At 40.7% G+C, this 27,242-nt stretch overlaps 1 protein-coding gene across 1 annotated transcript; it reads left to right on the top strand.

Annotated features, from left to right (window-relative positions):
* The first annotated feature begins 2,677 nt into the window (after window positions 1–2,677).
* Window positions 2,678–27,135, top strand: ints6 (integrator complex subunit 6). Its single transcript, XM_030080827.1, has 18 exons — window positions 2,678–3,132; window positions 3,282–3,359; window positions 3,985–4,134; window positions 9,832–9,921; window positions 11,244–11,427; window positions 13,687–13,812; window positions 14,356–14,507; window positions 15,543–15,695; window positions 16,683–16,815; window positions 17,669–17,763; window positions 17,878–17,988; window positions 18,474–18,692; window positions 19,231–19,357; window positions 20,082–20,224; window positions 21,441–21,627; window positions 22,036–22,407; window positions 24,634–24,727; window positions 25,240–27,135. Exons 1-18 carry the CDS (start codon window positions 3,022–3,024, stop codon window positions 25,331–25,333), a joined length of 2,619 nt encoding a protein of 872 aa, XP_029936687.1. The 5' UTR covers window positions 2,678–3,021; the 3' UTR covers window positions 25,334–27,135.
* Window positions 27,136–27,242: the final 107 nt, after the last annotated feature.

Raw genomic sequence — 27,242 nt, 5'->3', positions numbered from 1 at the left:
CAACAGGGTGGGACTCTGATTTTATTTCTAAAAATGTGTATAGAATGCTGGTTTTAGTCTGAGCTTAGTTAAGGTTAGGTTCTGCTGAGAATGTGTTATTTTAACCCTGTTCTGAAATGGTTAAGATTGGAGTTAGGGTTAGCCAAACAGAGGCAGTGTAGGTCTTCCTAAAGAGCATATTGGATATGCAATAAGTAAATTTAGTCTCTCCCAAAACACCTTGTTTGTAGTCCAGGGCTACATTCAGCCCATACAAGACATAGAAAAATGTTTATTTAAATGGAAATGATGGTGCATTGAACATCTTGTTGTGTCATGTAAGTGTAGTTAGATGCTTTATATGCACTGCCATTTCACATTGGTCCAAGGAAGCATGCCATTCCAACCGGAAACCACAGTAAAATGGTGCACACTGTTTATAGACTGAATGTGTCCCTGGATTTTCTTGTCACTTACCTGTGTTACTATGTAAAACACACTCTAAGAGACTGGCCAATCATAACAGAGATGGCTTTCATGGAGGGGGTCTTAGGAACCAAAAGAGCTCATTTCAGGGACCTGAGGTGCTTTTTGACCATAGAAACATGCAAATGTTTTGTAAATATACCACCAAAATGAAACTATTAAACTAGGAAATGGGAATAGGATGGGCTCCTTAATATGTTGTGTATGTATAGAACTGAGACAAAGTCAAAATTAATCAAAATATGTATTTCAACAGAATATACAAAATGTAAGTGAAAAATAGATAAAATCAATATGTATGCAATATCAAGTGAGAAAGGAGAACAAGAAGAAAAGGAATATATAAAAGTGTACCATATGGAAGCTGTGGAGGAAAAAAATGATTTTAATCACATTTCTCAGTTATATCATGTCTCAGTAGTGAAAAGAATGAGTAAAAATGAAAATATAATTTTTCTTGAGATCAGGGCAGGGTTGTTGAACACACTGAGGTTGTCTTTCCATATGCTTAAGAATAATGAAACTTATTTGTGTTGCACTTAACAAAACCAGGGGTACAAAGTGCTCCACAACAAACACATAAACAATCCATAGTATAGTGTAGGTAATGTGACAACTATATTCATTTTTTTGTACACGGTTCTCAAAACGATGCAGGCACATGCTGCGTGCATCACAGCAGGCTGGATGTCACTGTCAAGCGTCAACATTTAGAGTCAACAATTTTGCCAGGACTGTTTCCCTTACAGCGTCCGCGTTAAGCCACTTTTATTTTGAAAAACGAGTCAGTGCTAAACGGGAAGCAGCACAGCGGACTGTGGTGTCCTGCAGCCTGCTCCAGAGGACTCTTGTCAAACACACGCAGAAGATCTTCCTCCTCTGTGCAAGAGCCTGCTGCCGGATGTTTTCCTCCTATTTTTGCGGAAGTGATGATATTTTCCAAGTAACTACATTATGTAAATTGTGTTGCTCAATCGTGTGCACTCGGTTTGGTGTCATGTGGAATGAATCTCAAGCTTGTGTGGACCTCACTGCCACTCGGGAGAGGCTGTGTTTGGGCTGTAATCTAAGCTTTATCAAACAAATCAAGAGTATCATGACTAAAGATCATTATTATCCCACCCTGGAAAAACTAGACGCCCGCATTAGCAGCCCAATATAAGCCACCAGTCCTCACTTGAGTGTGTTTTAATATTTGTGTTTTGGTAAAGTGGGTGGTTTCATAAAAAGACAAAGAGTGTTAAGACAAAAATCTGACGGAGCTGCAGGGTGTGTGAGTGCGTGTGCGCGCATGTGTGAGATATCAGTCCTTTTGCAGTGATTATTAAGCCCATTTGCCTGCAAATCGCCTCCAAGAATGGGCTCCTCCATTTGCTCATTACCCAAAAAGTCAAGTACCAATGTGTCAGCCAATATTTTTTTGTCTATTTGGAGCTGAAGTGTTATTGTTTTAGATAAATCTGCCTTCAGTTTTCTCTTGTAGTCCTCAACGCCTGTCTTTCACAGCAGCCCACGCCCGTGCATAAGATGAAGTGAGTGTTGATTATGTAATCAGCTCACACGGCCCAGACATTAACACACTCCTAACACAATATTTACTTATAAAAAATCGCAGACTCTCTCTGTCTGGTGAAAAAAATGCGTGGCCACATATGTTATATTCTTCATCACATAGCGCATGTTGTTGAGGATATTTTCCTCGCATTCCAGCCTCTTGAAGCGAGGCATGCGCACTGGAGCCGTATGTTTTTTTTTTTTTTTTTTTTTTTTAATTTTTTTATCTTTATTAAAAACACATTCAAATACACAAATGTTTCAGACATGTGCTCAACATCATGTTGTATACAGAAACAGGTGTGTAAATTAAAATAATTAAATAAGAAAATAAATACAAATTCTAATAAAACAATATTGGGGGAAAAATAGATTCCATTATTATAAAAATAGATTTAAAAATAAAATACATAAAAAATAGATTATATACTATAAACTAGATTCCATTGATGTAAAATCTTATTTTTCAGGATAAAGTTATTCCTACAGCTGTATGGTTTTGCCCTTATGTGGATATGGTAATTAGGCACTTTGAACAGCCAATCAGCGGTCGAGGTCGCGCACACGTGACGCTGAAAGACCGCTTGGGAGGCGGAGTCAAGCGCGTAGCTCCGTTTAAAAGCGGCGGACAAGCCACAGCGCATTCAGTGTAGGGAGAAGCAGGGACTCACTGTGAGGGGAAACTTTTGTTACTATGAAACTTAGGAATATTCGCAAAATATTGTAAAAATTATCAAAACCCCTCGTGAATCAATAACCTGCCCCTAGGGTTTGAGATTTTTAGTTTAGTTTACCCGGAAAGGGCTTCTACACTCACTATTCTTACACTTTTTCGAAAGAATGTGTGAGACACGACAGTTAGCCAGCCTGCTAGCTAGCTAACTTAGCTAGCTGAGAGGTGAGGTGATAGCGGCAGGAGAACAAAAGATTTTTTTTTTGCGTGTATTTTGGCCGGTTTGCACTGACAACCAAGTCCATGCAGAACGTGTCATCACCACCACAATGCCCGTGTTACTTTTCCTGATAGACACGTCCGCTTCAATGAACCAGCGCACTCATCTGGGCACTACCTATCTGGACATAGCAAAAGGCGCTGTTGAGACTTTTATGAAGGTACTGTAAACCACGGGACAAATTCATTTTTGGGAGATCCCCCTCCCCCGAAGCGGGGATTTGCAGGTTCAGATCATCATTGTACTGTTGCAAGCTCGCCTGTCAAAAAAACATGATCTCTCGATAATAATTCTCTACTATTTCCACAGCTCAGAGGGAGAGATCCGGCGAGCCGAGGGGACCGGTACATGTTGGTAAATTTTGAGGACGTTCCGCTCGGAATAAAGGTAGAGTGTATTTTTCGGGTCATGCCCAGCTTTAACATTGCGCAGATAGCACTGTCCTTCCATCGCTCCACCACGTTGTGATCGCCACATCAATTGTGTAGAGGAAAAATCTTCAGGAAGAGCTTTTCATACCCCCTTTTAAAACATGGCCGACATTTTGTTTCAATGTGAGCAGCAAGGAACTCTGGGTGTTATTTATACAGCGAGGTGATGTCTGGGGGGAGAAGGGGAGGGTGTATGTGTGTGTGGGGGGAGCTGGGGGGGGTGTGTGTGTGTGTGTGACTGACTAGCCTACTTTACTTCTTTTAGACCAAATTGCCACTTAAGTCACCACACTTTGTAATTTATGACCCCAGCATAGTCGCACTAGAATAATAGAAAAGGGATCAAAAGGGCTTGGCTGCAGTTGCTTGTCACATTGTTGGCTTTGATAATAATGGAGATGAAGAGACCTATATAGATGTTTATCAGTTCATAATCACAATCACAATCAATTTGAACAATTTCCCTGTAGGGGAATTTGTCCCGGCTTTTGCTTTGCTCCACTAAGTAACATGGTAGTTATTAAGCTGTAGACATGTTGTTAACCAGACTGCTTGTGTTTTTGTTCTTCCTCCCCAAAAAGGCTGGATGGAAAGAGAGCCATGCCACATTCATGACGGAGCTGAGGAACCTCCAGGCAACCGGGCTCACAACTATTGGCCAGTCCTTGAGGACCGCTTTTGATTTACTCAATCTCAATAGATTAGTGACTGGGATAGACAACTATGGACAGGTATGTGGTACTGGAGAGAGGCAGAGAGGAAACTAGAGAGTCAAAGTTCCATCCATGACAAGATACATACATACACTCCCCCCACACACACACACACACTCTCATACAGATCGCCCCCCTCCCGACCCCTTCCCCTGCCCCAGTCTTACAAGCATCAAACACCTGCACAGTGTGTCCCCGCACATTCCTCCAGTCATGTGTTCGTGACATAAGCCATGACAGCCACAATGCAAAAACACGGAGTACGTTCTGCCGTTCACGTGTCAGTAGCCATTATTGATCTTGGCATTTACTTGCAGAGACTTTCTTAACCATGCTCTGAATTCCAAGCTATCTTTAGGTTGAAATTACAGGCTATGGGAAAGTGAAGGGGATCGGTCAGAGCCTATAAATGCATGGTTTTTCCATTTTACTTTGTAGGAGGATCTCGCTCATGTAGTGATCAGCTGTCAATAGTTTGTTCTGTGATGTCGTGTGCAAAGGTATAGCCAATAGCTTACCAGGGGGCTTTTGACTGTTTCTGTAGTGTTTTTGAATTCAACAGTCTACCGAGATGCTGGGTGTCTTTGCCTTAATAAATTCATCCTGTGAAATTCACCATGACTGTAAAACCTGTCACAAATGCAAGTATTTGTCCTGTTCACAGGCAGCGTCAAGCAAAGGGAGTCGACTCTCATAAAGACCTTTTGGTGAATTATTGAATCATTCTGTTTATAAAATAATGAACGTTTAGGCTTTACTTGGCAAAATCTACAGAGCAACTTAAGGATATAAGGTGCAACTGTGAGGTCTGCAACTGGATCTGCATTATATATATATATTTTTTTAAAATCCAAACAGCATAAGCAAAGTGAAAAAAAAAACAGAATATACTGAGGTGTTTCTATTTACAAAGCATGACTAAGTCTTCAATTCGCACGCTAGTTACCATACTTTATGTTTCATAAAATAGCCCCGGCAAAGTAGCTGTTCTTATTTTATTTTTTTAAACCCTCATGGCAGTTTGTTTTAAACCCATTTTGGCATTTCTCATCTCTCGGTGAATTTGCTGGTTCTGGAAATGAGATGATGATGATAGCCCGCTTAGCCGCTTAGAGTTTAAGGTGAAATTGTGTTTATTTGAGGCTCTCTTCCATTCAGTGATTCGCACACACTCAGATTCTTAGCTTATCATTAAATGCCGTGTGGGAGCCCGTATCAGCGTTGCAGTTGCAGCCAGGGCACTGTATGCCCATGATTAAGGTATTTAAAACTCCCAGTTCCATTGCCGTGTGTGTGTGTGTGCTCGTTTCAGTATTGAGTCAGGACATTTGTTTCCTAGTCTGAAGCTAAGCGAGGAGGTAAGTTGGGGAGGTTGAATGGTTTAATGAATGTTTAACCAGCATTTCCTGAGAAAGCGGGTAGATCTCTGCTGTCAAGGGTAATGCATACATACATCATAAATAATACATGTCAGACACACTCAGGGAGGTTGAATGAGAAGTACCACCATGTCAGGCAGGCAGATGCGAGCACGATATGGGCATGGAAACAGATTCTTGTGAACACTCATAAGGCGCACAAGGTCAGCGTTACTTACTTAGGCTTGCACTTGACAGAAGCTTTTGTAAATTGTTTGTTGTTTTGGTTGAAAGGCTACCATCTGGGAACTGTTACCTAACCTCTGTAACTAATAACAGTTTATTTTCTGTGCCTTTCCAAAACTGAAGACAGATTGATTTTGGAATAGACAGTGATGATATTTGATTTTTCTCCAGCCCAACTTTGAGCTGGTAACTTATTAGCAGGTGATAATTCATGGTGACCAGCGGAGGAGGTTTGCTTTGTAAAAGATTTTTGGTCAAAGCCAGCAGCATTACATTTTATACCTCCTGTAAGCTGCTCTGTGTTGGCGTGCTTCATTTTGTGCCTTCTGGTGTGTATGATGCATAATGTAGCCAGTCTGCTAGAAGGGAAGTGGAGCATGGGGACCTCCAAATACATTAAAATTACCATACAAAGCAATTTGTTTGGGTTAACAGTTTGAGATTGGTTGTCGTATTTTATATTAACATTTGATGTTTTCAGTTCAAATGCACAGAGGGAAAAAAACATGTAATCAGTATCTGTGCTTGTTTGTTTAACCCAGAGCATTGAGTGCACCCTCTTTTCCTCCAGAAGAGGTTCTCTTTGTTTCTTCACACCCCTCCTGTCCCTCTTCTGGACATATAGAGAATTATCTTCCAACTCTGTGCCAGTTCAGGTTTGTGTGAGTCACCTTTGAGGTGTGAGCCAATCATTTGAGCAGTCTGTTTCATCAGTTCTCTGACTACAGACATATAGATGTGTTTGCAGCCAAACCCAAATGACAAAATAGATGAAAATTTCACTTAACTTACAGTAATTTGCAAATGTTCAAGAGGCATTTATGTTAAATGCTTTATTTGATAATTTGATATTCGGTCCGCTACACTTCCCTGTGTAATATATTGAGAATAATGGGGTTTGATTTTTTTGTCTTTCCTGTTATGTTCCCAGGTGTAAAAGGTATAGGAATCTGAGTGGGGTAGACAGAGCTAGAGAGGGAAATGACAGAGGGGGTGTGCATACAAGGGAGTTAATATTGCCCTGGAGTGCTTTTCTCTACAGTGATAAAGAGCCCTCCAGGTTGCCAGGCGTCTGAGAAGACTCTCCCTAGAGAGATGAAGAGGGGGTGGAGGTAGTGTGGGAGATAGAGAGGAGGGAACCAGCCAGTGGGTAATCCTCACACTGATCACATTTTCATTAGGAATGCAGTGAAAGAACACCAGAATCAGAAGACTGAAAACGGACGAGGGTGAGGAGGATAAAGGTGACTGCTGAGAGTGGTGTGTGTGTGTGTGTGTGTGTGTGTGTGTGTGTGTGTGTGTGTGTGTGTGTGTGTGTGTGTGTGGTGTGTGTGTGTGTGTGTGTGTGTGTGTGTGTGTGTGTGTGTGTGTGTGTGTGTGTGTGTGTGTGTGTTGGGTGGTGGTGGTGGGGTGATCACAAATGAACATGGCAGCCAGGGAGATAGACAAGGCCCCATTAGATCTCCATTAGTCTCATTGTTAGCAGATCTGGATACCTGCCATTTTAGGGCTGAGCTGCAGCTGACTGCATGGACAGAGTCCACGGTCCTGCTGGACCAGAGGGAGCAAATCTACCAGACCACAGCTGGCCAGTCCCTTCACTCATGTTCTGCTGTATTGCCAATATGGATTAATGTTCCAAAATCAAATTTAACCAACTGTAAAGACATTGGATATCTACTTGACTGTGGTGCAATTAACAGGGGACACCCCACCCAAAACAAACAAAAAACCCAAAACAAAACAAACAAACAGAATCACTGATTGGACATTTAAATATATAATTTGTATAATAATAGTAATGATTATAAACATAGCTTTCTTGTGATTTAAATTTTTTTCTCTATTATCATTATTATTAAAAATAATATTTTACTAATGTTCTGGTAAGTTTTTTTTTTTTTTTTTTTTTAATAACTAATTTGCCTTTTTTTTGTAACCAGACAAGACCACATAGCTAAACAGAATGCATAGGGTAAATACAAGACACATCATTGGTTTTCTCTCATAATTATAGCTCCAAAGATCAGTCGACAACATCAGTTGGCATTTGTTCCAGATTAATAATTCAATCTGCAACAAAATATGTAACTAGTTTAATAAATAAAATAAAAGCAATAAATTAAAAATGACAATAAAAAAACTCCTTCATCCTTTCATTAAAACAAAAACATTTTCACCACCGTAAAGCACTGCAGTCACATGTTAGAAATAGTGGTAGAGCTGTTCATTTCAGTTATACCCAAATCACTAGGCTTTACACGATCAGGATTTTTGGGTCTGTTCAGCGATCACTGATCAGTGAGTTTAAATAAACCGATTACCGATCACCGATCCGATCACATGAGGGAGCGATGTCTATTTAAATAACTTGTTTATTTACTGTATATACTTCTGTACCGTTTACTGAGTGTCAACAAAAGTATTCTCAAGCATTTTTTGCCAATGTTTAACAATCTTTGCCATGCCCCAAACTTTGAAGAAGTCCCACACCACCGACATTTTTGTTTGAATCTGACAGCGAATGATTCAAGATTCAAAAATCTTGTCCGTCACATAGTGACAGGGCTCAAAACTAACATGGTGGTGGTGTGGAACTTCTTCGGAGTAAATGAGACAGATAAAACAATGCAACGGGAGCATCTGCAAAAAGTTTCAACACTGCAATGGCGTCATTGATCGGATCGGCGAATTAAGACATTACAGCCAATCACAGAAATTGCATAAAATGCAAAATATCGGCCGATCCGATATAACCGATCAGATCGGTGGAAAGCCTACAAATCACTGATTAGTCCTACAGATGAAAAAACAGCCTGGTTGCGTTTATATTCATCTATACATCTGTATCCCATAATACCATTTACTTTATCCTCCGTCACTATTTTTCCATGTTTTTGAAAGAAATCAAGTGAATCAAGTTTTCAGAGGGTTAAAACATTTAATTCTCCTCTTTTTTTTTTTCTTTTTTCTTTTTACTAATATTGTTTTTTATTTGCATGCATGCAGTTGGTCTCCGTTCAGCCTTTTATGTGAGGAGCGGTCAGTGCTGACATTGCTACCCGTCTCCCCCACTTCTCAGAATAAAATTGCACCCATACAGCTTGATAATAAGATCAGTCTAAGCCAAGTTAGCTGGTCTGCTAGTGAAAGTCAGCGATATAATCGTTACTAGTCCTGGCAAGGAGGCCTCATCACTGCTATGACAACTCATTAGCATGCTAAGAGGGTACCCAATATCATAAAGGGATTTTTGGGGCAGGAAAAAAGCGGTGGGTTGTCATGGATACCCCATAGTGGGTCTCGGTAGTATCCTGGTATCCTATTTACTTAGGTCTGTTTATGTAACTGGACAAATCTATCATTCAGCAGAAAACACAGCCTGCGGGGCAAATCCCAAACTGAGTAAGCCCAAATCCATTAATAATGGCTGTGCTGTCAGGCCTGAGAGGTGCACCAGGACAAGGTGGCCTTTTTTTAAGGAGAAGTCTAGGTTGCCGTTTCTCTGCTGACAGTAGTTCTCGTGCCGCGGTTTTGTACATCAAGGTTTATACTGTTAACTCAGAGTTGTTCAGTGAGCTCAGAAAATCCCTCACGGTGATGAATGCAGTGCTCTTAAGGTTTCTTTATATCGGTGTGAAGTGCTGATGTCATGAAATATTGTTCAGTCTAGGAGGAGAGAGGTTCGATAGATCCTTCATGTAATGCACCCTGCCATTTCGGAGAATGGGGAGCGAGATAATGCTGCAGACACACACACAATCTTTGTTATTGTTGAGGAGGTGTTGATGTAGTCAGTCTGTACCCTCCCTACAGGCTGCACTGTTTCTATTTATTATTCCCATAGGTTAAGGATCTCTCTCACACCCTCTCACTTAAAATAGATCCCCCTGTAAGTTATCTATATAACGAGACTTTATCTACACTTTGTATTTTTCGCCTCAGACTTTCCAGTGGCCTAAATATGTGGATTGCAGCTTCACTATGAATTTTTCTCTTTGGTTCTCCTATTAGTGCACTGTCTACACTCTTACTGCTTTGATACTTTTTGAACGTGACATTGGTTTGCCTGCTATTGTTTGGAGATGAATTATGAATCTTCTCTTCACAGGGCAGGAATCCCTTTTTCCTTGAACCTTCCATCATAATCGCCATCACTGACGGCAACAAGCTGACGAGTAGCAGCGGAGTCCAAGACGAGGTCAGCCATTATCTCCATGGAGACACATGGGTCCCAGCCAATCAGGAGTGCCCCTGGTTGACCAGGATTCCTGTCTGATCATATATAAATCTGGACAATGTTTGTTTTTAACACAAGCGTCCTTTACTTCTTCATCAGTCTTTTTATCTTTGGTCATTTGGAGGCTAAGACTAAATGCATAGTCACATTAGTCATTATTTAGCCCACTACTGTGGACTACAGTCATTATAGAGTCAAATATCCCATCAGATTACCCACAGTCAGTGTGATATGTCCCTGTTTGCTGCCCAAAACTTAAATATCCCAGTCAGTAAACAGTGTGGAGTTGTAATAATGGTCAGTTTTACTTGTTGAGTCACATGACACATAATGAGTGACGAGTGAAGCAGGGAGGTTAAGATAAGCAGTCAATAGCAGCTGGGAAAGCATGCAGTGTTGCCGTTTGTAATGGCTGCCAGCATGCTGAATCTGCAATAGTCTGCCAGTCTACAAGTGACTATACTCCCAGTGAAATAGTAGCCCCATCTGACTTTGAATACAAATCCTGACTGCCTCTATACTGTCTGTCAGTGAATTGTCCCACCCTCTGCTTCTGCCTGCCTCTGCCAAACACACAAATATCAGACAGCTTGAACGCTCTCACTTCTACTCCCACTGACCCTGACAAGCTATTAAGTCATGTAGTCATATGGTTTTATAATTAAGAGGCATAGCTTGTGCATACCAGTTCTGCAGTCAGTCTAATTTATGGTTTATGTGATAATTCCAGGTTGGAGGCAGAGCTGGTGCCTGTTGGGAGTAGGCAGTCACTAGGCACCGTTTAGTAGGAACTTCAATTGCAGCTCTCAAGACACAATCATTTAAGTATCTGGGCTGCCTGTAAAACATCTAATATCTAAACATATAACTAGTTCGATTTTTATGGGGAAATTGGTGTCTTTGAAGACCATTGTGAAAGACAGATGTCTGATATGTAAAATTGACATGGGGAGATGCAGCACCACTATGAAATCTTATTATTGTTCTTTAATTCGCAGTAGTCATCTGGTAAAACTTTGTCCCTGAGCAGACTGATTCCGGTCACTTAATGACCTCCCTTGATAGGAACTAGAAAATGATTCAGTCCTGAAGCCTGTTATTTAACACCACACAACCTCCTCCAGTGTCATTGATCATTCTAGTTTGCTTGCTCCTTACAAAGTTCATACTACACCGACTCATGCACGAAAATACCAGTCAGGCTAAAACTAAATTTTGCTTTCAATCAGTCTCAGTCTTTTGTCATTCTCCTTCTTCCATCTGTCCCCCTCTTCCTGCTGCAGCTGCACCTGCCCCTCACCACGCCCCTGCCCGGCAGTGAACTGACCAAGGAGCCCTTCCGCTGGGACCAGCGCCTGTTCGCCCTGGTACTGCGCATCCCGGGCCACGCTTCAGTGGAGCCTGAACCCTTGGGGGGTGTCCCACCTGATGAGTCGGCCATCACCCCCATGTGTGAAGTCACTGGAGGTAAGCTGGTGGAAGACATGGTTCAGGAGGGGAGAGCAAATTTAAAAAAGGGCGGGGGGATATTTAAGTTAACTAACCCTAACCCTTATTGTTTTAATTTCAGTCATTTATGAAGGGAAGTCGCTTAATTCAAATGTTGGTTACATCATTTTGAAGAAAACTTCACATGCTGTAGTAGATATCCATTTTTGGAGCAACACAAGCCTTTTTTCCACCGCAGAGCTGAGTGGAACTTGCCAGGGCAAGCTCAAAGTATTTATAACACCAGATCAAAATAGCTATTTGTTAAATGGATGCCATTGCTGAGCTGATGAATCATCGCTGTCAGTATAAAGAAAAAGAATAATAGGAGTGGGGTTTTTTGTATGTTTTCCAGCTGTTTATGAGTTTCTTTATCCAGGGAAAGCCACAAGCTCTGTTGTCAGTACTGCCACACTCAACATGTAGTCATACCTGGGAGCCACCCAGTAAAACCAGTCTTATATTGTTGGCCAGTGAGAGCTCCCCAGTATAGCCACAGTGTTCCAGTAAAAGCCTAGATTTTCCCAGCTTGTCAGGAATTCGAACATACACCAAGTCCACCTCTCCACACTTTTGGCTCTGTGCTAAAACCTAGGCTAATGATTTCCAGTCTGTAATTCCCCAGGCTGTAAAATAAGTCGACCACTGGCTGCCTACCTACCAGTGTTAAAGAGCATCCACTCAGTCAGAAGTAGGCTTTTATCCCTCCTGCTCGCAGTCCACACTCTGCCTGGGTTGGTAAGTATCTGGGAATAGGAATAGACTAGAACGGTGCTGATGTGAGGTTAAGATTAAAACAACTACACAGAGAGAGCGAGTGACAGAGACTGTTGCAGCCAGTGGTGCTGAATGCAGAACATGACACAGCTCCATTGACAATGACAGGCAGTCTATATGGAGCCTTTCCATTACTGCTGATGGCAGACTGGACACAATGCCACAGGCTATTGAAATGTGTGAGTGAACGGGTGCATTACAAGGTCACCAGAGGTGAAGTGTGAGGCAATAATTGGCGCAGGCCTGATGGATGAAGCTGGCTTACCAGCTGGAGCAAACTAAAGATGTTCTCTCCTGTATGCAGGGTTCCCATGGGTCATGGCATATCTAGAAAGTCAAGGAATTTTGAAAAGTCTGTTCCAGACAGGGAAAGTCAGGGAATTTATTAAATTATTGGGAAAAGTCATGGAATCTTTTGTCAGCCTCAGTTTTTATAAGATGCCATGAGGACAGTCTCTGACCACAAGCTCACGGTTTATAAAGGATTCTTTTGCAGTTTTGGAGTGTGTGGATGCCTCTTTAAACTCTTTCAGCTTCAATTAAAAGATGTAGTTGTTCCACAAATGTGATATTTGGTGTGTGTGTGTCTCTGTCAGTCTGTCCACTGATCATCTTGGAAACTACAGGGCCTCTCAGGCAGAGAGCCAGAAATGGCTCATAAACTATAGGTTCCTGAGGTCTTGTTGTGTGTAATAAAGTGAAATAGATACACAGAACAAGAAACAGCTAAACTTGAGAGATTTTGGGAGCTTAATAGTATATTTTCTATACTTCACTGTTATATGAATCATGTAGTAATTTTGTAATTTGAGAAGTGTTTGGCAACACAGTTGGCTCCTGAGTCTGTCCCAAGTTTTACACAGGGTAGCCTATAGTCCAGAGTAGGGGAGATACGCCTGGCGGAGATCTGCACTCTGAGTGCCCCCTCCCAGTTTTCCAATTTGTTCCCATTATTTTCACTTTTGCCAGCAGAATTTAAAAAATATATAAAGTAAAGTTTAATAACGCCTCTGAATTCGAAGAGTGTAAAATTTTGGTCAATTAAAAAAAAAAATCATTTATACACATTATGAAAATGTAACTTTTAGCCATGAAGAAGTCAGAGTTTTACATTTGCCTACCCCACAATGTGACTGTTGATATGACGCATTAGTTTAATAAGCATTTAAGCATTTTCTGGGGGCACATATGATGCAGTGCTGGGATTGTCACTGTTTGTGTGAGTATAATATCCTTAAAGGTTACAAGACTGACCCCATAAAATTTAGTACCACACTTACGTTATGCCTGTAATCAGGCACTAGCATTTTTGGTATGTATAATTTCCATAAAGGGTGTTGCCCATTAATATACACGCCATGTCCTTTGACTTAGAAATATAGGAAATGTATGCTACTTTCAGGGTGAATGATTAGGATGTTTTTAATCTTCTAACCGTGCAGGTGTTGGTGTGTCTTGCAGGTCGCTCCTATAGTGTGTTCTCCCAGCGAATGTTGAACCAGTGTCTGGAGTCTCTGGTGCAGAAGATCCAGAGTGGGGTGGTAATCAACTTTGAGAAGACCGGGCCTGACCCCCCTCCTCTAGAGGGTAAGAGGCCACACTACTGCTTTTGGTTTTATTTTAAAGGAATTAATTATTGACTTTATTTCTCAAAACCCCTTTGGCAACTAGTGCAGTACAGCACAGTGTGTTTGATTAGTGGAACCCCTTTGCTTTCTCCCACTTACCTTTTGTGTTTTTTTTTTGTTTTTTTTTAATCCTCACTGAGCTTTTGCTCGCTGCTGTGCATAAACAACTAGAATATATTGCTATTGCTATTGATATCACCACCTACATATTGTAGCAACACCTCCAAGTTGTTGCCATTTGTCAAAGGCATTTGAATTTCAGCTGAACTCAAGGCTCCCAGTTATGCTGGGAGTCTTGAGCAGAGCAGAAGTGGCTTAACTTCAATTCCTGTGAAGTCCAACATATTAAGTGTATCTCCATAAGTATTGATATAATTTGGTATTGGACTCTGTTACGGCTCAGTCATTAAATATATCACCAACAAGTTCTTGTCTTTAACTGGTGATATTGTTTTAGCTATGGAGTCAGTCTCAGTCCCCGCTGTCTCCTGTGCCTGTCCAGATTCTCCAGCTGAGGTGGTGAAGTCTGGTCCCCAGCCTTGGCACTGCTGTCACAAGCTCATCTACGTACGGCCCAACCCAAAAACCGGTGTCCCCATAGGACACTGGCCCATCCCCGAGGCCTTCTGGCCAGACCAGAATTCACCCACACTGGTATGAAACAGTTTTTACTTTCTTTACAGATGGTTCACAAGAAAAAAACCTATACAGTTAACCTATACACATGTCTTTCATAATGCCTTTTAAGGCCTTTATTAAAATGCGCATCCTGGGCATTTTCTGACTATGTAAGCCACAAGCTATAATGAGGAGCTATAATAATCTTAAATTCCCACATTCAAATATTATGAGTAACTATTGGCATTGAGTGCAAGTCTTGACAATACATGTAACAAATTAAGATTCTTTAAGTTACGAAATTACTATGCAAAAAATAAAATTTACTAGAGTAAATATAATAAGAAAATGAACAAAGAGCTTTGTGCAATTGCAAAATAAAACGATGAGGCAAATACTGTCAAACAATCAAATGTTTTTTTAAAAAAGAGATGCACAATAGACATGAATCCACCAATGTCCAATTTTTAAAAAAGGGTAGATAATGGCCTGCTATATCAGTAAACCAATGATCTGGTTTAACGCTTCAACAGATATTTTTGCATTCTAATGTCTGTATGTAATATAATAATAAAGAAATAAGATTCAGAAAAAATAGGGTAATATTTCTATTTATTTACTCACACAGAGTCACCATAACAAAAGTTGTAACCATGTTAATAATGATGACTATAAAGATTTGATTCATGAATCTTAAATGATCCCCATGGGGAAACTGTGTTGCTGCAGCACTATAGGATAGGATGCAGGCTATAAATGGGGAATACTGAAGATAATTAGACATAATTGCAAGAACCAGCCTTATTGAAAACAATAATAACAAATAAAGGCACAGCATCTTCTCTGGAGGCTGTAACAGATGTGCAAGTTTGCACATTATCTGATATACAGATGGGAGATCAAACATACACATTTGTTTACAGAAGGGCAAATACGCTGCATTATAATATATTCACACAGTCAGATTTCTAGTGGTACCATGTGTACAGAAACAAGTGCAGCATGTGCAGATGTCGACTGTTAGCCATCACCTTGTGTGATGTACCTCCTCCTCTCCCTCTTACTCCCCAGCCCCCGCGCTCAGCTCACCCCCATGTCCGGTTCTCCTGTCTGGACGCTGAGCCCATGGTGATAGACAAGGTGCCCTTCGACAAGTATGAGCTGGAGCCATCGCCTCTCACCCAGTACATTTTGGAGAGGAAATCTCCTCACACCTGCTGGCAGGTAGGGCAGTATTACACCCACACAGACACCTACATGAATCAATGTGAGCACACACTCTTTCGTACATGATTACTACAGCAAATGCACAACAAGGTTGTCAGTGAGCTGTGGTCTACTTGGCTGAGTGGAGTGCGTGCCTGACGGAGGTTAGTCAAGGTTAGTTTGGTTCCTGAATAAACCATTAAGGGAGCATACTTATGCAAGTTTCCTTTAGGGATGCTCTGATCCCGGTGTGGGGCTGAAGTGGAAATATCAGTAACAGAGATTTTGCCTAGACTAATACCAAAAGCCCTGAGTAACATGTTAGAAATAAAAGAAGGCTGTCTTGATTATATGCATTTTTTTCCCACACAGATGCCTGTATTTCTCAAATGGTGGGAAAAAGAAGGAATTTACATCAGTTATTTTTCCCAAAGACATCCAATTGATGGTACATACATATTCAGTGAATGTAATGGATTAGGCTGGTCCTCTGTATTGGTTGACACTTTATTTTGTAGTAGACCATCCTTATCAGCATAAAAAAAGGGTTATTGGAAAGACATGCAACTATTGATTTATTTATTGTTGATTAATCTCTTGTTTTTTTTAAATCCTGTAAAATCTATAAAGCATTAAAAATGATCATAAACACTGCATTAGTCTGCCCAGCAATCAAAAAAACCCAAAAACTTTAATCTTAAAATTATATGAATGAAGAAAAGTAAGCAAATCTTAGCATCTCAGTGATCTTAGTGAAATTGTTAACAGCAAATGTTTGGGATTTTTACACAGTAAATAACTTAAACAGTTATTTAATTGATTGATTGATTTCCTGTTGATAGACTTGTGGTTTCAACACTAGTATTGGTACATGTGTTTTTTCCTTTACTTTTTCATTGTGGAAACCTTTGGCATCAATCATCTTGTTTGTGTTTTCAAAGTGCCTATCCAGTTGCCTGATTATTTAGCCACACATTCATTTTTTCCCCCTCTCTTTCCTTGCAGGTGTTTGTATGTAACAGTGCCAAGTACAGTGATTTGGGCCAGCCCTTTGGCTACCTGAAGGCCAGCACAGCCCTCAACTGTGTCAACCTGTTTGTCATGCCCTACAACTACCCTGTGCTGCTGCCACTTCTGGGTAAGACTTGGACTGAGTACTGTAAAAGCCATGTCGCACTTGATCTTCTTTATTTTAACTGTCCTCTGTTGATGTCATTGCTCCTGGCGATCTCTCATATTTCAGAGCAATTCTCATTTAAAGCGAGGTACTGTAGAATCTTTACAGCAGTGATTTGTAAGTTCTGCATCACATTATGCTCTTTGATATGCATCATCAGATTCCTCCAGGCTCCTTTACGCCAAAGAGTGATATGGGTTATGAAAATATGTGGAATATATTGGTGACTAAGTTATCTATTTTCATGATGATCCAGGAAAAGAACGAGTGATAATTTATTGAGTCAGAATGCCTGAAAATGAAGCAGCCTTGTTTCGTCTGTCTTGTATTTCTGATCTGAGTCCTTAGGGAGGTTTTTGCATCCCCGTGTATATTACTACCACACTGAGATTGACTACACTGATTCAACTGGATGGTGTAAAAGATATTTAGGTGCTAGTTGGTATTCTGTGTTATCCAAACATAAATACATCCAACATAGCCAGAAAAAGATACAGTGATGCTACAAGTGGCATTTTAGGTGCAAGTGTTGGGGTGTGTGTGTGTGTGTTTGTTTGTCTTTGTGCACATGTGCACATTGACGTGGGTGGTTATTGTGTTGGAAAATGTTATTTTCAGAAATTGGTGTCAGCAGGCATGGTTTTGCTGCAGAGAGGCTAGAGCATGTTATCTTACCACTGCACTGATGTCTTGGCTGTGAAAGTTTCTAGAGCAAGCCACAGTGCAGAAAACTGCTTATTTGTTTTTGTTGACACTGGTGACTGGATGAGTCTTCTTTTTCAGTACACATCATTTCTTGACTTGCTCATTGCAGATGACTTAATCAAAGTGCACAAGTTCAAGCCTACCATCAAATGGCGGCAGTCCTTTGAGAACTACTTGAAGACCATGCCTCCATATTACATTGGGGTCAGTTGAGTTGAAATCACTGCTCAAGTCTTTTAAATTTTGTTCCTGTTATTGTAATATTTCATCAGAGACAGAGGATGTACATTTGATTGATTATTGTATTATTTTCTGTAGTCTCTGAGGAAGGCTCTGAGGATCATGGGAGCGCCAAACCTACTAGCTGACAACATGGAGTATGGCCTGAGCTACAGCGTTGTCTCCTACCTCAAGAAGCTTAGCCAACAGGTTGGACTGTGTTTGTCTGTACACCTGGGGAGACATGTCACAAAAAATGTATTAATTATATGTGTGTGGATATTTGTTATGGTGGTGTGACTGTGGATAGAACTGGGCAATAATTCAATGTTATTGTGCATAAATTTTAATTGAATCACATTGTGATGACAGTGAGCAAATTTTTATGTCAAAACTGACAAAATATGTTTTAGAAAATACATTTATTTAGTAATTAATAGGTTATTAGTTAGTTAGCTTTGTTCCATATCACACCTAAAATAACCATTCCCCTCAGTAGGATGAATGTTAATATAATATTTTTAACATGTGATTTTGCATCCATGAGTCATACAGCGATGAATATTGATGTCAAAAGAAATCATGATATTGATTAACTATTGCCCAGCCCTAACTGTGGTCTATATGAACTAAGTTCCTGAATGTACCTGAATGCAACACTTTATTTCTAACGCCTCATTTGTTCACATCTCCAGTCCAAAATAGAGTACGACCGTTTGATTGCTTCAGTTGGGAAGAAGCCGCCACCAGAGGCAGGCATCAAGGTGCGATGGCGGGGTGTGGGCAGTATATCCCTGGCCCAGCGCCGGGACTTCACGCAGCTGCTGCAGAGTATCACAGGAGAGGCTCCGGCTCTGCCCATGGAGCTCAGCCCCAAGGAGTTCCAAGGCTTCCACCTGACACTGCTCAACAAGGTAGGGCTAGGTGGTTTTGTTTTAGTTTATCCTACATACAGGTGTGCTGAGTGTGCACACCTTAGTCAGCAACGCCCAGCTCCATTCATACAATTGCACATGTTGACACTGTTGTCCACTGAGCATGTTTTACTGGATCAACTGGCATATAGAGTTCTTGCTCAATGGTAGTTCATTGCTCATCTCTCTCTTGCTGAGTGAGGGGAAAGTTATTCTTTCATTTTATGACCTCCAGTCACAAGCACACTTATCTAACCTTTAGGCCACTGGTGCTGCTGTATTGAAGTGTTTATTGAGATGTTTTCATGTAGTGTGTTTCAAAGGTGCTTATGGGCTATGACATTTAAAAAAATGGTCAGCTCCTTCAGACTATATTCACCTTGCAGTTATGACCTAAGTGTAACAGTATTTCACCAGAAATTGACTTGTCTTGCTTAGCCTAAAGGGAGACAAAACTTCAACTCTCATCACTCACCACGTGAAGTGCCTTGTGCATGACTAAAATTTACGTTGCCTCCCTCCCTCCTCACTTCCTCAGAGCCTGAAGCCACAGAGCCTCAGGAATCCGTACGACATCCCACGCAGTCACCTGCTGGACCAGCTCAGCCGCATGAGGCGGAACCTGATAAACACCAGCGTCTGTACACTGAGAGGACAGGACCCAGGTAGGAGTGTGTGTGTGTGTGTGTGTGTGTGTGTGTGTGTGTGTGTGTGTGTGTGTGTGTGTGTGTGTGTGTGTGTGTGTGTGTGCATACATGCCATACATCCCCAGCATTTGCAGAGTGAAACTTATAGTTGTAAACCATTGAAAACCTCCATGGAATGAACTCCCATTACTTTTAATTCCTGTGTCTTTAGTGGTGACATCATGATGCAACAGTAATAACAATTTCAACCAGTGAAACCACAACTTTTTGAACAATCTGCCTCTCCACCTATCACATAGAAGTCGCTTCTCTCTCTTTTTTCACCCCAGCAGCATCCTGCTGTAACAGCAGATACACAAGAGTAGTCAGACACACCTCCTTCATCCTTCACAATCCCCCACATCAGCATCATGCTCCTAGCTGCATCTTACTACGATGCTTTGTTCCAGAGATATTGCTCAAAATGGGAATTTGGACCTTTGGGTGACCATGACCTTTGACCTAGATAATCCAATATTTGATAAGCTTGTCATTTATTCATTAACAGTCCCTCATGAAGTTTCATCCAGACCCCTCCATTAGTTTTGAATGATCTTGCTAACAGACAGACAAACCAACAAACAAACAAACGGAGGCAAAACATAACGTCTGTTCATCTTCGGGGGCAGAGATGGTAAAATACTCAAAATAAGGTGTCTTTTTCATTGGTTCTTTAATACCAAATCCCCTCTCTCCTGTCCAGACCAGCTCCACAGCGTGCCAATAGCCCAAATGGGCAACTACCAGGACTTCCTCAAAGCTGCTCCCCAGCCTCTCCGAGATGCAGATCCCGAGCAGCCAAAACGGTTGCATACATTTGGCAACCCCTTCAAACTGGACAAGAAGGTAAGTCTCACTGCCTTGTATTGCCTAACTCCAAGGAACATATAAAAGGAACGGATATTACATCATAGCGACGGCATGCCAAAATTGCACTGATGCCAAACTCTGAAGTCAGTGGGACAGGCACACAAAATTCCACCATAAATTACTTTACCTCTGCCATTTGAACTGTGACAGGACAGAGATTCAGCTATATAATAAAATACACTTTACATAATGCGGAGTCAAGTTTTTTATTATTATTTTTTTTAAATCCAGCATGCTCATTAATTGTCCTTGTCTCAAAATATCAGAACTTTGTCCAGCAGCTGTATAAAGTCTTACATAAAGTCCAACTCCAGCTCAAGCCAACAAGCTATCGACAATTTTATATTAACTGATATATCAAATGTGAGCTAATTAATATAGTAAATTACTTGTAATTCTGACACCTGGCTGGAACAGTAATCTTATTAACAAGCCTATAAACAGATGGGTGGTAAACCCATTCACCACTTTGTGAACCATGATGAAAGTTTCCACATTTGGCCACAATTTGGGCTCACATGCTGTGCATGACATAATATCCTTTCTTTTATATGTTCTTTGCCTAAGTATAACCCTTCACATAGACACACCTCAAATGAAATGCATTAATAAGTGAATATGGAAATTCTCCTTGTTTGTCAAAAGGCTAGTTTGATCAGCTGCCATTGTGTGTGTTTATCTTATAAATGTTCCTATAACTCTTACAATCTCTTTGTTCACTAAGTACCTTAAAAGTACACGAGTTCTTAGCGACATTTCAGAGACACACTGATAATTTACAGTCACATTACTCACAGACAGAAATGATACCAAGGAAGCAGCACCTCGCAGTGTAGAGGGACAGTGTAAGACAATACTCTGAACTGTAAATCACATGACTCCACATGTGAGCTCTTAATCCATATCCTTTTTGAGGAGAAACCTTCCCTGTAGTTCATTATTCGTTACTGCCGAAATTAGAGAATCCAGTTTGTAACAATACCACATTTCTAATAAAAGGTTTACATTTTTAAATGGTCTCTTTCACATATTCTTTCACTATTCTGTAACAGCAGTGTGTTATACAATATGGTTGCAGCTGTAGAAGGCAGTGTCCAAAAATGCTTTAGTTTATTGGGTACCAGTAACACTGAGTGACGTGTTACATACCTTTTTATACTCTGTCATAATTGGCTTTGTTGTTCTCTCTCAGGGGATGATGATTGACGAGGCAGATGAGTTTGTGACCGGACCTCAGAACAAGGGCAAGAGACCAGGGGAGAGCAACAACATGCAGGGCGGAGGGCCCAAGAGACGCCGCTGCATGTCCCCTCTACTGCGCCTGGGCAGGGCCTACACTCCCCCAGTCAGTCCCTGTGCCAGCCCTCGGTCCACAGCTGGTGAGAGCGATACTGCGACACATGTCAGACTCAGAATGTGCACACGTTCACTAGCAATACTGTCTTTCAGTATTAATAATGATTATCAGTTGCGCTTTCAAACATTGGGGACCTCCTGTATGTTGTGCAGAAAAATGCAAACTCTTGCATATAATGTTTAGAAGATAATTTTGTGATTAAAGGAGTATTGCAGTTATGCGCTTATTTTTGGTTTCTTGTCATTTTTGGTGATCTTGGAGCTGAACCTTAATCCTCCATTTCCGTATAGCAGCATTAGCCTACATATCTAAGATGGAAATCTAAATTGTCAAAATAATAATTGTTTTCAGAGATAAGCCACACTGGGTTTGATTATGGAATCAACTGTCAATTGTTTTGTTTTGTTTATTTTATTGTTTTGTGTTGCAGATATGGAGAACAACGATGGAGCACCAGAACCAGACCTAATCATCAACCACCTGAATCAGAACCACTACAGTCCAGATCGGACCTCTGACTCAGAGCCAGGTCACCCCTCAGGGCCCCTGGACCACCAGGAGAACCACATGGCCGACGAGACCCAGGACCACCGGCACAGGGATGAGGAGGAGAACAGCCGATCACAGGACGGCGAGCTGCAGCCTTGTAGCGAGGGAGGAGCAGAGAGAGTCTCATCGGATGACCGACCACCACGTTACCTATCACCTGTGTCTCTGAAGAAGAAGATCTACTCTGAGACTCTGGAGATCAACAACCAGCTGAGGGCGCTCATCACCAAGGAAATCAGGAAACCTGGCAGACGTACGTAGCCAAAAACTGTATATGTTTTAGAAGACGTGGCAGTGAATAGCAAACACTTGGCTTATCCTCTGGTCTACAGAGCGCATGTTCACAATCACCATGTGCTCTCCATCTGTTACGTAATGGCATAAACAGAGCCTTTTTCATTGCAATTGAGTTGGTACAGACTAGAAACAAGATGATTGTTCTCAAAAATTAATACTCCCAAAGAGGCAACTTTTAGTTGTGGATTTAATCAATGCTCTAAGCTTTGCCTTATTTTGGTTAATGTCAATATACCCAGAGCAGACTGGTGAGTAGTTTTTCTCTGCTACAGAAGCTTCCGCTGATGCTGGTAGTACTCAGGCTTAGAGGCTGAGTGGAAAAGTCTGTTTTTTAGTTTGTTTGTTTTACTTCTCAGCAGAAAGGGAACAGGCCTGCTGTAGAATCGATTTAGTTGTTCAATCTCAATCACCATATCTGGCAGGTGATTTTTTTCAATTTTTTTTTGTTCAGAGTAAAGACTTCAGCTTTGTTGTCATGCTGTTCTTTTAATGGCTGTGACAACCGTCCAACTCACTAATTCTAGCCGTTAGTTTTACCTCTGTTTTTGTACTTGCCCTCTCAAGGCAAGTGCAAACAAAACGCACACAAAAAAACAAAATAAAATTTAAATGAATAAATAAATGCACACACAGAGGTAAATAAAAAGAAAATGTGGAGGGAAGCACAGTAACAAGAATAGATGCCTTGAGGATCAGTTGGAGTCTGGAGAAGTAAGAGGATTTACATATGAGATAATATCCTGCCATCTTTTGTAGAAAATGGCAGTTGAACCTCTTAAGGAATATGTCACCTTTTCTAACAACAGAAAAGACATTAAATCATTTAGTCAGGATGGAGAAGAAGGTGGATTTGGACTTTTCCATTCTAACAGAATACATCTTTGGGCTAAGAGTGAGGCAAAACCAACAACATCAGAATCTTTCTTAGTGAGACACGCGAATGAAAGTTAGACGGACAAATTAGAGGGAAGAAATAAATGATTATTACAAATGGGGCTGCATGGGATGGGTGCAAAATGTTTGAAATGTTGCCTGAATCGTTGCCAAATTTTGAGAGAGTACAACTGCGTTTAGTCGTGTATTTGGGATAACAAATACACTACTGCATTACACACCGATCAAGGTTGGAAGAGTTACACCAGGCATTACGTTTTTTGCCCAGTGATAAAAATTAATGGTTAGAAATTATAAGTCCCAGTTCTGCTTGCTTCGCTGCAATATTGCTCCATGTGCTCTTGGGTTCTTGGCAGCCCAAATTAACTTTGAAATTGTTTCGTCTAATATTCAGAAATAAATTATTTTGGTAGGAATGTTGGAAGAATAGAAACAAGAGTCTTAGCAGAATGCTCATTTAAGATTCTGCCCAACAAAGAGGGAGGGAGGGAGTCCAGGTGCCTCGGATCAAATTTAATTTCCATAACCAACATTATGAAATTATTATTTTTTTTACATTTTTAAAAATGTTTTTATTTACAGTGAGTGGGGACGAAGTGAGACGCCTAAATAACGTAAAATACTTTGGGGCAAATGGAATGGTAGGGCACTGATGGAATATGCTTAGTTAACTTATTTAAGAGAAACAAAATATTTAACTTGAAAATGTTTAGCCTGAAAATGCCACAAAGGTTGTGAAGATTTGTAAAATATTGTCTACACAATTAACTGCGTCTGTGACAAAGAGTAAAAGGTCATCAGCATAGAAAGATACTTGACGCTTCAGTCCAGCTCTATAAATACCAGTGCAGAGTGGGAAGGATTTGAGAGCAATGGAATGAGGTTCTGTTACCACATGACCTCTGGTCCTACAGCAAGAGCAGGGGGGATTTTAGGCAACCTGATTGTGTTCCTCTTGTTTAAGACAAGTAGTCAGAATTAGTTGTCACGCAGGCAGTCAGTGCAGAGTGTAAAAGATGTATCCAAGCAATGAATTTAGACCCAAAACCAAACTTCACAATGTTTGAAAGTCTGTTAATATTAGATGATTATTTTGTCCTCTAACAAACCTTGTTTGATCTTCAGAAATTAAGTCTTTGCAGGCAATGATCCAAATGTGTCAAGACTTTGGCTAGAGGCTTTACATTGAATTTAACAGCTGCTGCAATCTAAGGAACTGGAAGTTAAACAGGGTGGTTGTGTGTGTCATTCCAGTCTATTCCTCATCCTCCTCTTGTTGTTTGTGCAGACTATGAGAAGATCTTCCATTTCCTGAAGCAGATCCAGGGCAATCTGGAGACTCGGCTCATCTTCCTCCAGAACATCATCAAAGAGGCAGCAAGGTGCTGAGCTCAACCCTTCAGTTGTGTATCAGTTTTACAGTGTTGTCAAATACACTGTGAAGAGTACCATCCAAACGTGCGATTTTGAAATGAGTCATGTTTCATATTTTGGTCCAACCATGTTTGATCAAGTCCTCCCTTGCAGAGCATTGATAGCAAACCTTAGCATCTGTAGAGATATTGATCAATTCAAATACAATTATGAAACACACATCTTAAAGCTGGGGGGTATTCCGCAAAGCAGGATTAGCAAGTCTGCCAAATAACATTAAAAAGAGTTATTAGCAGTCATTGTTTTGTTTTACAGATTAAATTGGTATCATCAGTATGTACCATAGTCTTTTACAGTTATCTGCCTTTGTAATCTTGTTTTGTGGATGGTCAACCTGCCCAAAAAGGAGTCTTGTTAGCTTTTCAACAAAATCTGGCAACATTTTAGTAGTTTGCCTAAGCATCATTTTCTTCATACATACTCTACATTAACATGCTTTTATTGGTTGTTTTCTGTGCAGGTTCAAGAAGCGCGTTCTCATTGAGCAGCTAGAAAATTTTCTAGAAGAGATCCACAACAGATCTAATAACATGAACCACCTGGACACACTCTGAGACGAACTCATTCCCAGACAGAACTTGCTCTTATGTATCCGACAACCCTCCATCCCTCTGCCCTCTGTCCCCTTCTACCAGGCCCAGTGGAGACAAGACAAGATGGCATCCAGTTTTCAAACCATCACTTCCTCCAGTGGACCCTCAGTCTCTTAGGTGTCCCAGTGTCAGTGATAGCTGGATTGGCTGACCTCAATGATGCTCTTGCATTCGTCAAATATGCATAAAGGGGAGTTAAAGATAATTTTATTGTTACAGGTGAAAATTGATGAAAGTGTTTGTAAACATGTACGCTGGCATATGCAATGAAATTGTTGGCCCATACATGTCTGTGGTTGCATTCCATTCCATGAAACTGTCCTGCATGCACTCTTGATCGTTTCCCTCTCTGATCCGACTCTTTGGCTAGAGTGAAATTCCTTTATGAAAGAAGTGGAGTAAAAGAGGGGGTGCAGGACTTTTCTGGAGTGAAATCACAGCCTGTACTTGGATGTGATGTGTAGTCATGTCCCTATCTGTGATGGTATGACAGACTGATATTGTGACAGGGTTCAGGTTGTGTGTGGGTTTTCACCAAACTCAGGGTCAAAGTACGATCCAGTGATGTTGTGAAGTGTCATTCTTGAAAGTATTAGTTTTTTCTCATTCTTTTTCGTTCACACACTTCTTATTTTCCTTTATGCTTGGTCTGAAATGACCTTTTTGGCATTTTGTTTCGAGGGAAGTTGGTAGTCTTGATGCACTTTTTAGTGTCCGTGTTATCATTTTGTTTGGCTAATGGAATTGGGTTACCTCTTTTACCACTCCATTAATAGCAAAGCACTCCACAGCTGTGTCAACAAATGGGCACAGTTTGGCCACAGCTCTTCAATTTGTTGACTTATGGGTCCCTACCTGGCTGAAAATGAAGATTATTCAATACTAAAAATTGAATTTGCCATGTTAGCACAGGGCATACTTTTTGTGTGGGGGGTGGGGTCTCCATGACTCATGTCTGGAAAGAGTTTCATTAAGTAGTCTTTTATGACTGGTCTTTAGCAATACAGGTTTTCAGCAAGACTCAAAGAAAGAAAACAATGTCTTTTTGAATGATGCGACATGTTGGAACAAATGTTTAAGTACAGGGACAATTGCTCAGGAACTGACACTAATGCATTACAGTTAGCAATAACATTGGCGCTACTTACACCCCATACTTTTATTTTAATCTGAACTGTTGATATGCAATGGCAAAATGTTCTCCCCTGGAGTGTTGATGAACTGAGGTCTTGGAAGCCAGCTTGTCCTGTGTGCTGGTAGCTGCCAAATATTTAACGCACCCCTAACTCCTTTTTCCACTATGAATTTCAAACCAACTCCTTGACGCTTACCGTGAATGCACTTGTGTAAATTTGAGAATAGTTATTTAATGTACTTTTTAAAAAAAAAAAAAATACTTTTTTCCAGAACAAATTTCAACCATTACTGTTTTGGTTGAGCCTGTTCATTCTTCTCAAATCTACACAAACGATTTGAGTGAGGTCTAGGGCAAGGGTTGATTTGTGATTCAGGGGGCAGCCCTCTTCCGTTCCCTCCCTCCTTGGACAGGGACCAAAATCTGCCATACTCGTCTTTGTTTGTGAAGAGGTCGCTACCAAAAGAGAGTATTTTGAATACACTGTAAAGATGTAAATAACCCCAGAGTACTATTTAAAGAGAATGTTCAGTGGAAATGGCCTTTTTGTAAGTATTTCCATGAATAAAGTTTCTATTTTACACTGTGAAGGGCCATGTAAATAAAGTGTTGCATTGTTCTGTAAAGATTTGATTGTATCAGTTTTTCTTGTTTGTTTGCAAACTGCTTGGTAATGGTGTTGTGGGGGAAAAAAGCTTTTGAGTCTTATAGTTCACCAATGCATTAATATTAGTC

The sequence above is a fragment of the Myripristis murdjan genome, chromosome 21, assembly GCF_902150065.1.
Source record: "Myripristis murdjan chromosome 21, fMyrMur1.1, whole genome shotgun sequence".
Lineage (NCBI taxonomy): Eukaryota > Metazoa > Chordata > Actinopteri > Holocentriformes > Holocentridae > Myripristis > Myripristis murdjan.
The sequence above is the reverse complement of the archived record's forward strand: the minus strand, read 5'-3'. Positions and strand labels throughout refer to the sequence as shown.